The sequence below is a fragment of the Sparus aurata genome, chromosome 4 (assembly GCF_900880675.1).
Source record: "Sparus aurata chromosome 4, fSpaAur1.1, whole genome shotgun sequence".
NCBI lineage: Eukaryota > Metazoa > Chordata > Actinopteri > Spariformes > Sparidae > Sparus > Sparus aurata.
The window spans coordinates 18,064,031-18,073,801 of NC_044190.1; the positions used below are offsets into that span (position 1 = coordinate 18,064,031).

The 9,771-nt window shown below is 40.2% G+C and overlaps 1 protein-coding gene across 4 annotated transcripts in view; it reads right to left on the reverse strand.

Moving 5' to 3' along the window:
- Nucleotides 1-4,744, reverse strand: part of nhsb (Nance-Horan syndrome b (congenital cataracts and dental anomalies)) — a 55,971-nt gene extending 51,227 nt beyond the window's left edge. For all 4 annotated transcript variants that reach the window (XM_030414777.1, XM_030414778.1, XM_030414776.1 and 1 more), the window contains exon 1: nucleotides 4,112-4,744. In XM_030414777.1, the coding sequence (XP_030270637.1) occupies nucleotides 4,112-4,391 (280 nt within the window). In that variant the 5' untranslated portion in view covers nucleotides 4,392-4,744. The remainder of the gene's footprint in view (nucleotides 1-4,111) is intronic.
- Nucleotides 4,745-9,771: the final 5,027 nt, after the last annotated feature.

Here is a 9,771-nt window from a genome sequence, read left to right on the forward strand (position 1 = left end):
GAAAATAAATGCTGATGTAGAATTGAATTGAAAAAAACATGTATATTTCCCCGCACCACTGCAATACATAAAAAAAAAATCATCAAACATGCACTATACTTGACTGTTAACACCATGTGTCGATAGATAGCTACTATTGCTACTACTGCTAGTGCTAAGAGATGACTACTAGAACAGATTGTTCAAACAAGTTTTTGGATGGATATCCAACACAACACATTGTTTTCCATGAATGTGACAGACAAAAGTGTCTCAACACCATCTGAACACGGCCTACTGCCATGTTCAGCATCAATCCAAGTTAGCTCCATATTGACTGCCTTGAATCTTGATACACTCTGCACTGAAGTGAGGATAACTCTGTTGTCACTGACATTTTATCTCAGTCTGTGTGTACACACTGAGATATTCAGCTCCTCGGGGTTATTGCTGCCATTTGAGAGCAAGAGAGAAGATAATAGCCCTTTTGAAAGCTGAATAAAAATAGCAAAAACTTTAGTGGGTATCCAAGTATGAGCATTGGTCTACAGAGGAATCAGACTCTCCCTGTCCCACACAGACAACCAAAGAGTATTTTCTCAACTTTGCTTTTATTTTCACTTTACTTGTATTTTCATTTTGTATACTAAACTGCGCAATATCAATATTCATGTGCAATAATGTGAATTCAATTGTTGAGTCTGTTTACTTACTTTTTATATCTTGCTTTTTTACTGATGCTTTTTGTAACTATGCTATCCCCTTTGCTGCTGTAGAACTGCAAATGTCCCTGGTGTGGGATTAATAAAGGTTTATTTTATCTTATTTTGACAATGACAATGTGATGAATCAAATATCTGCTAGCCAAAATACAAATGCATGATTAGACTAAAGATCCCAGATGTTGTATTACCGAACCTTTAGACATATGTACCACATATGATTGATAATTGTTGAATTGTACTTTTAAAATCTAAACAGGACAAAATCAGCAACATGTCAATTGGCCAATGGTGGACATGTTTGAGGCTGCCAGCCCAAATCTGATTTTTGCATTTCAGGTAGTATCCAGATAGATTATAGAAAGTCTAGACAGCCAAAAATCACACGAAATTAGATTTTTGCAAATCAGATCCGAGCCACAATCAGAGGGAGTTTGAAATACAATTCAAACCGGATTTCTACAAAGGCGTCTCAGGCAGGACGCTCTGGGAAGTGTGTCAGAGCGGCTGAGCAGAATCCAGGCGGCTACTAGCAGAGCATTATGGAAGATAAGACAGAGAGCAACCGTCCACTGGTAGTCACGCTGAAATAAATGATCCGCTTTGTGACGTTATGATGACGTGAGGATTCTTCATGTTGGGTAGCTGCGCCGTTAGCGTACATAGATAATGAAAGACGCCTTTGTTTTTACCAAAGCAACCCATGCAGGTGGGTTGTGAAGTCTGGACACTAACCCTTGGATAGGTTCTGGGAAAAGTCGCTGCTCAGAATGTTAATGTTTGTGATTAAAAAGTGGATTATGTTCAGTCCTGTTTATCAACCTGACTGCAGCCGGTTGCAGGTTGCTCACTATTGTTAGCTTATGGCTAACGTAGTAAAGAAATCTGGCTGTTTTGAGGCCAATAAACACTGCGTGAGTGACCCAAATAAACACAAATGATCACTTTGTTTGTGGGGAATACACCATCAAACAACTACCATTGCTGATGAAAATCTATCTGACGTGACTCAACTTGACATTCAAAGATGAGGGAAGGTTTTAACGTTTTAATTATTTTGAGCTGAGCTTTGTTTGCCCTATCCCAGACGTGAATCAGTCTTGAGTTAACTAGAAGAATTCTCTGAGTTTGAACATCGTTGGAGACATGTGGAATATTTTAAGTGCACACCTCCACAAAATACATAACAAAGTTCAAGTTGATTTAAGATGTTTGAATGCAGAATTCCTACATATTACATCTTCGACCCATTGCGTTAAGAGAAAACGGAATTCTGTCCACTTCATGTTCCCGTTAAAGGTTTTGCAGTTCCAAATAATGTTTTAAGGTAGAATTTCGAGAGGACTTTTAAAAAGAAAAAGACAACAAAAGACACGGCCAGATTTGAGCAGCCAGAGCGTCCACACTGAGAAGTATCTGTAGAAATCCAAAACAGATTTCATTTCAGACCACCGCCGTCGCTTAGATCCAAAAATTGCATTTCATGTGTTTTGCAGGACAGACTTTCAGGTTTTCTGCCAAAAAAGTGGTTTGTGCTGACAGTGATATCGGCCTCAAACATTTTTGATTGACAACACACTTAAAAGGGGGGATTTTAAGCTCTTGCATGGTTTCCTTTGAATAGAGGCCTGAAAGGTAAAAACGAGAGAGAGAGAGAAAAGAAAATATAAGAGAAAATCCTGAAATATGAGTATAATTTAAGGTATCAGGAATTTATTTTCTTATTTATTTTTCAAATTTCCTACCTGGGAAACCCATTACATTCATCTAACAGCCTCAAGAAAAAAGCGTTCGCTCAAATGACATCTTGATTGGTGAGCTCACTACTTTTTGGTTTAAGATTCACAAGAATTTGTGGGAAAGCATGTGCTATGTGATACTTATCTTGCATGTCTCGAGTCGGCTGCAGGGATGTGGAGGCGCAATCCACTCAACAAATCAATATTTCAGGGTTTTCTGAGCACAACAGGTGTAAAAGACAGGCAGGTTTTCTGGGTCTATCGTCGCTGGCAGGTTTAGGGAGTTCAGAATGGCGACAAGCGAGTGAGTGTTTTGTGTGAGGAGACGTTCAAAAGTGAAAGATTCAGCATGAGAAATTACAAGTGTGTCCCTTTTTCTGCTGGACCAAATGCAAAACAACCCTTCTCACAGCAGCAGTAAGCAGAGCACAACAGTAACAGGCCTCACTGTTTTATCCAATGAAGACATCCTCGCTGACACATATGCTCTGGTGTGTGTGTGTGTGTGTGTGTGTGTGTGTGTGTGTGTTGTTGGGGGGGGGGGGGGGGGGGAGTTGAGTCTAAAGAGGGAGTTCATGAGCCTACAGTAGCTTTAGGCCCCCAAAATGCTCTTTGATTGTCCCAGATTATAACCTACAGCTGTGATGAATCCAGCTGCACACAATCGGACTGAAAGCACTAAAAGGGATCGTCTGGAGCGAGAAGCCTCACACTGAAGGGACTGCAGAGGACATAAATAATATGTAGCTGCCGTACAGAACGCGCTGTTACACGGGATTGCAGCGACTCTCACTGATGCCAGTCGGGCTTATTTCTCACGTGAGGCGATTTTTTTTTTTCAGCGATATCCCCCCGAAAGATCTAGTCCCGATCTGTCCACATTTACCCCCGCAACACCGACATCTGGATTCATTATTGATGCTGTGTTGGTGCCGCTGCATGTGGAAAGGGTGGGTTTGGCGCACGGGGAGTCGCCTGTGAAAAACCCCAACACGCACGCACGCACACACGTCTCAAAAAGAGGGTTTTTTTTTTTTAAACACACCCTACAGGCTCAACTTGAAATATTCACACTTCCGATTCAGCGAGCCCCCCCCCCCCCCCGCTATATTTGTGTGGCTCTGAACGCACCGCCTGAACATGCTTCAGGTGTGCGCTACCCGCAGTAACGAGACTGCGATGCTGAGCCAATGCAGCGGCAACACACGCCCCTCCGCTCCTCTCCGCGCGCTGCCTATGAGCACACACTGTCAGACACAAACACACACACACACACGTCCCCACTCCCTCGTCGACACACGGGCACGCACACATCCGAGTCTGGACCGCCAAATGAATGAGCAGTCAACAGCACCCTGAGCTGTGAAAACGCGTCTCGATGTTACTGGATGGCAAAATGTGCAAATGTAACCGTGTGACACATTTCAATAGGGGTGGGGGGGAGAGCGCGGCCGCGTGCGTGCATGCGTGCGTGCAGCTGGGTAAAAATAATTTTGAGGTGGGCGCCCTTCGAAGCATGAACATGAAAGACGAATAAAAATCACACATTGCTCAAGTGTAAAATCAGAATGGGGTTTCTTGTACTTGTTTTTTTTTTTTTTTTCTTCTTGTTCTTTTTTTTTTTTTTTTTTTTTAAAGACTGGGTTTATACACTTGTGGTGTTCTACTTACGCACTGCCTCCTTTTTAGGGTCTAGGGCACTGGCGGTCTGCTGTATCTGGCCTATTTTGTTCTGGAGGACCCAGACCCGCTGGTTGGTGCTGATGATGTCGTTCTCCAGCTCCTGAAATAAGGAGCAGGCGTGTCGGGCCAGGTCGGACAGCTGTCGCAAGGTCCGGGACAGAACCACGTTACTGATGGCACACAGGTCCTCGAAAAGCAGACCTTCATCGTTGGGGATCTGGTGCCTGCACAGAAGCTGCGGCTCCACAATCCTTTTGGCGAATGGCATCTTGAACGCCACAAATAATAGAGGAGTTGTAAGCCAAGCGTAAATTCCCACTGCCTAGAAGAAAAAGGGAAAAGGGGGAAACAGACAACATCCAAATATATAAATCCACGAGAAACCCCGGTGAGGTTCAGGCCGAGCCGCGCGTTATCCCCGGGCGTCAATCCAAAGTTCCCAGGTTCTCCTTGAGATCCTCCATCCTGCTGCTGGTTTCTGGGGATCACTCACACTCCCGCTCACACACGCACACACATGCACACACATGCAGGACACAGCTAAGCTCAGGTCAGTGGTGTGAGGATGCGTGTTGAGTCTGCGATCATGGGTTGCCTCCGTGCAGCGTCAAGCCAGCCGGAGCGAAAAGGAAGCGCCGCTTGGAAATTTCAAAATAAGAACCTGGGCTGGAGTAGAAGTATGATAAAATAATACCGAGGTCTGCGAGACTGATAGAAACATAGAAACGCAAAAACACAGACCACGTTGAAAGGGCTCCTTTCTATCGCACATCTATAGTTTCTGGACTACAGTGCACGAGTTAGGCTTTTAATTTTTAGACGTGTCCTCCGTTTCCGGTCCTGTTGTGGTTGTTTTGGTGGAAGGGATTGATGCAGCCTGGCTCTTTTGCCTGAGCAGCGAGCAGGCTGAGAGGACGAGGGAGAATACTGAGGTAAAAACCTGGAGATGAGAGATGTGGATGTGTGCAGAGAGGCAAGAGTCGTGAAAATCAAGTTTTTCATCCTGTCAAGACAATCTGACAGAGGGCTCATTTATTACAGAGATGAAAATCAGTCTGCTGTTTAACCCTGATGTGTGTGGTCAGTTTTCAGTTTGGAAGATAGATTGAAATATTTTAGAATAGGGTTCAGTATCAAACCGTTGCGCATGAGAAGCAAACCCCTGGATCGGTTGATCTATGCAATATGTTCAGAGGAGCAGACAACCAAAATCAACTTTAACTTGAGAATTTCAGGTGGTTTTAATCATGAAATTTTCAATATAACCAATTTGATTTCCCAATATAATCTGGAAGCTGTGATGTTTTTTCTGCAGGTTTTGAAATACCTTAGGATTAAATAATACATTATTCTTTGCTGTTCAAAGTGCTCAGGTTTAAAACTTTGAATTTGGAGTTTTATAGGCACACAGCTTGTTATTAAGAGGTCTGAATAGCAGTTTGATCTATTCAAAGTCAAATAAAACCACCTCGAAGGATAAGATATTATACACATCTGCGTTTGTGATTTACTTTGTGGCAAACAAAATAGCCACATCTTTGGGGGGTTTTTCAGCCTGTGTAACACAGAAAAAAAAACAAAAATATCATCACCTGTTGTGATCCAATGGTTTGTGGTTATTTCTGTATTTTGTCACCTTCATCAAATGTGCGTGACATGTTTGGTGTCAAAAAGGAGAGTTACTATTTCAATACATCTCTCCATACTTTTCAAATATTCAGAAGAAGAAAAAAAGAAAAAAACACATGCTCTATTTTTTCAATTTTTTAAAAAAATTATAAAGACAGAATGGAGAGACACTTTGTAGTGACACTAAATTCACACTTTTACCTTATAGATTGATAAATTATTCTATATTTACCCTTTGCAAGTGCAATTTTAATCCAAATATTCTGGACTATCGTGTATTAAAGTGGAGGGCAGGGGGATGTTATATTCACAGCATCCTGCTATAAAGAAATTCAAATTTTGTGTTAAGATGTTATATTTTTGTTATCTGCATTGTCATGTACTTTTTTGTTTGAAAAAACAAGCACTAAAGACATCTCTCAGCCAACTTTGGTGTTGGAGAAATAACTTGTGTAGGAACTTAACAATGACTTGTATAACAGTTTGTGCATGATTGATTGTATTCTCATGTGAAGTAAGACATCCTAATTGATTTGAAAAGACATCATTTACAACCTGAAGACAAGGGAGACCTGGTGCACCCACCTCAGGCGGCATGTACGCATAATAAAGGGTGTTGATAACAGCGCTTCAAATCAATTTGGGTTCTACGGCTTTCACACAGACTCCAAACTAAAAAATAAGGATGGTCCCCACACCCATTGATAAACCAACACACTTCTATTTTATCTAACAGGTGCCGTGATATTGGGCCGTGATGTACATGACAAAACAATAACACAGTCAGGAGATTTGTGTTGAATCTGTTTGCCTCGCTCACCGACAGTTTTAAATTCACTGATATAGAAATAGAAATAAGGGACAAAATAAAATGTAATGTAGCAGAATTACAGGAAACTGTTTATGTTGTGAGACACTTCATCCACCCGGTCAAACACTGACTCTCTAATTTCAATCTTCTCTGAAGAGTTCATTAACAGTAGGAGCCCATACTGCAGCTGAACGATGTCCAGCGAACAGATTTTTGTTTTTGTTTTTGCTGAATGTGAGTTTCCAGGTTGCTAAGCCTGGCCGCTGTGTGTTTCATTCACAGTGATTAGCCTATAGCCTCCAGGCTCAGTCTGTATATAGACATGTCCGCAATAAACTTGCTGCTGCAGCGAATTTGAGGCAGCACAGATTGACAGTAACCTGTCACGGGCCTCACTCTGAGCTGCCAAGAAGACGAGCCTGCTACAAGTTGTAAAATAGCCCCCATTTACATCCCAGCAAACAATAAACGTCATATGGATATGATTCATAACCAGCCAATGAAAGCTAATGTTAATGTTTTACTGTGATGTTGTATGGGCAAGCACTCTTCCCACCTATAGATACATATAAAGTCCTAGTCCGTAATGGGTTTCTTAATACCTCCACATGTATTTGACTTTTTTTTTTAACATTTTTTCCTAACTTTTCTTGTTTAAGCATTAAAAAAAGCAAGAAAACTAAACTTAACTAAAATGATATTGGGATAGTATTAGTTTCTTGTACAGACAGTGTGAAAGTCTTTGCACATTTTTTCATTACATGAACATTTTCACCTTCCTCCTTTGTCATGACTGTGAGACAGCTTAATCAGTACTTTAAAGGTGCACTCTGTAATTCGGGGGATTACATTTGTATTGATTTTTTCATTGCCTAAACCAGCTAAATAAACAAACGACATAGTGCCTCATTTAATTCTATGATTGAGACATTTTAAATCTAATTAGACTATTTATGTGTTATGTGTTATTGCTGTATCATGTAAAGTCTCAGATGTCTGGAGAAGTCAGCTGACACTTGAGTTCAAGTAGTAGTAGTATATTACATTACTCATGTATCTCAATTTTATGCAACTTTGTACTTTTACTTCACTACATTTCAGAGACACGCTATACTCAAAATAAGTTAGGGATATTGGGATATTTCAGTGTTTCAATTGATTGTTTGTTCTGTGACACATCTGAATTTCTGTTTTCTGAAAATTTGGACTAATTTTGAGTAGTATATCGTACATTTTGCTCCTCTTTGATAACGTGACAGGTGTAATTACTTCAATGTGAGTCTGTCCTTTAATGAGCATGATGGTACCACCCACCTCCACAGGAAGGCGCTGTTGTGTGATGTTCCTATAGGTGTTGAACATTTAAACTTCCTCTTGGTGTGTCTTTTGCTCTGATCAGTCTGGATAGTGGCAATGCAAAAGTACACAAAATAGATATAGTTCAAATTATTTTCTTGGAAATACACCGAGATAGAGACCCAATATGAAACGCAGACAAAAGATCGACACCAAGAAACACAAATATGTTGCCTGTGTAAATGAAATGAATCATTTCAATGTTGTTGTTTTTTTATTGGTGGTTTAATGGAGAGAGAGAGAGAGAGAGAGAGAGAGAGAGAGAGAGAGAGAGAGAGAGAGAGAGAGAGAGAGTATTAAATAACCTTTCGGTGTTGATGATAAATCTCAATAATAAACCTTGCCCTCGTGGCTGATTTCTTATCAGCATTTAGGGCTTAACAGTGCGTGACTTGCATTTTATCTGCTGCTGGTAAATCCACCTCCAGCAGATAAGGAGGTTGGAGGCTCGTCTAAAGCTTTTGTTTCCTGATTCCTTGACATTTTATATCCTCAAAGGGTCATGTTTGTTTGACAAATGACTCTTGGGGAATATCAATAGATAGTGCACATTAGCACAAAACATGTTTTCACATTATTGTTGCTCAGATCATAATTCTTCTAACTTTATTTTCACTGACTGAAAATAAATAAAAAGGTTAATTAAATTACATTTGACATTTTACAATTTCATTTTAATCAGAAGAGAAAGATCTTCACTGACTAAACAAACTAAATAAACAAACTCTCTTTGTTTACATGTCTAAATAAACTGAATCAACAAACTGACCTTTAAGGACTACGCAATTTCATACTGTTTTACTTTGTTTATGTGGCGGACCCTGACACCTTCCTATCTTCAAACAAAGTTCTTGGGATCTTATTTTCCTCTGAGAACAGCTTGTTTATTCAGTTATGGAAAAAATAAGTATCTCCGAGTTTGTATTATTACCTCATTAATATTGTAAATAATAGATTTCCGAGTTGGAATTATGTCTCCAAACTACATAGTGCCCTTTTAGAAATACAATGAGCTGAAATAATTCAAACCAATCTCAGCAAACTCCATCAGTTGAGAAAAATAATTAGAATGAAAGATAAAAATAGTTTTAAAAGTATTTGATAAGATATTGTCTTATATTTTTAGGGAAAATATCATTTTGCTATAGGTTTTCTGCACTTTAACCGCTTTAAAATCACATTAATGTACATACAGATACAATACAGCTTGTAGCAGAAGAACTGCAAAGCCAAAATGCTTTCATGGGTACTCATTTGAAAGGCAACATGTACTAGTTTGTGACAATGTACTGATTTCATGTGGGGCTAAAACACAACCTATGCTACATCAGCTTAGCCATGAGAGAAACATGATTGCGGTAGTTCATTGTTGAGTAGTATTAACAAGACCTTGCTCCATGTTACAGCTATGAAAATCCACCACTCACCTTTTACAACATGTTTACTACACCTGTGTTAAATTGTAGACGTTTGGCCCAAACTTCCTAGGAGCTGGTGAGTTTTTAGTTTGATGTGTCGCTGGTTACCCCAAACATTAACCCCGATCCAGTGCACCACTCATCAGATGGATTGAAAGGTGCAGGGTGTTTATCAGGGTGCCATGTTTGACTTGTGTGGACACATTGAATGTATTGTGATTTATACATTCTCAATAGATGATGTGTCTATTTTGTATCTGATAACGATTCAAAGCTTAACACTGAATGTCAAGACTGTTCGCTGTTCTTTATAAACATCCTATCTGTAGATGAAAACTCGGATACACCCTCAGTTATGGCTCTACTGTCCAAAGGCCAAGGCAGCAGCGAAGGTTATTGAAACTGTATAACAGAGTGCAGAGCCCGTCCTCCTC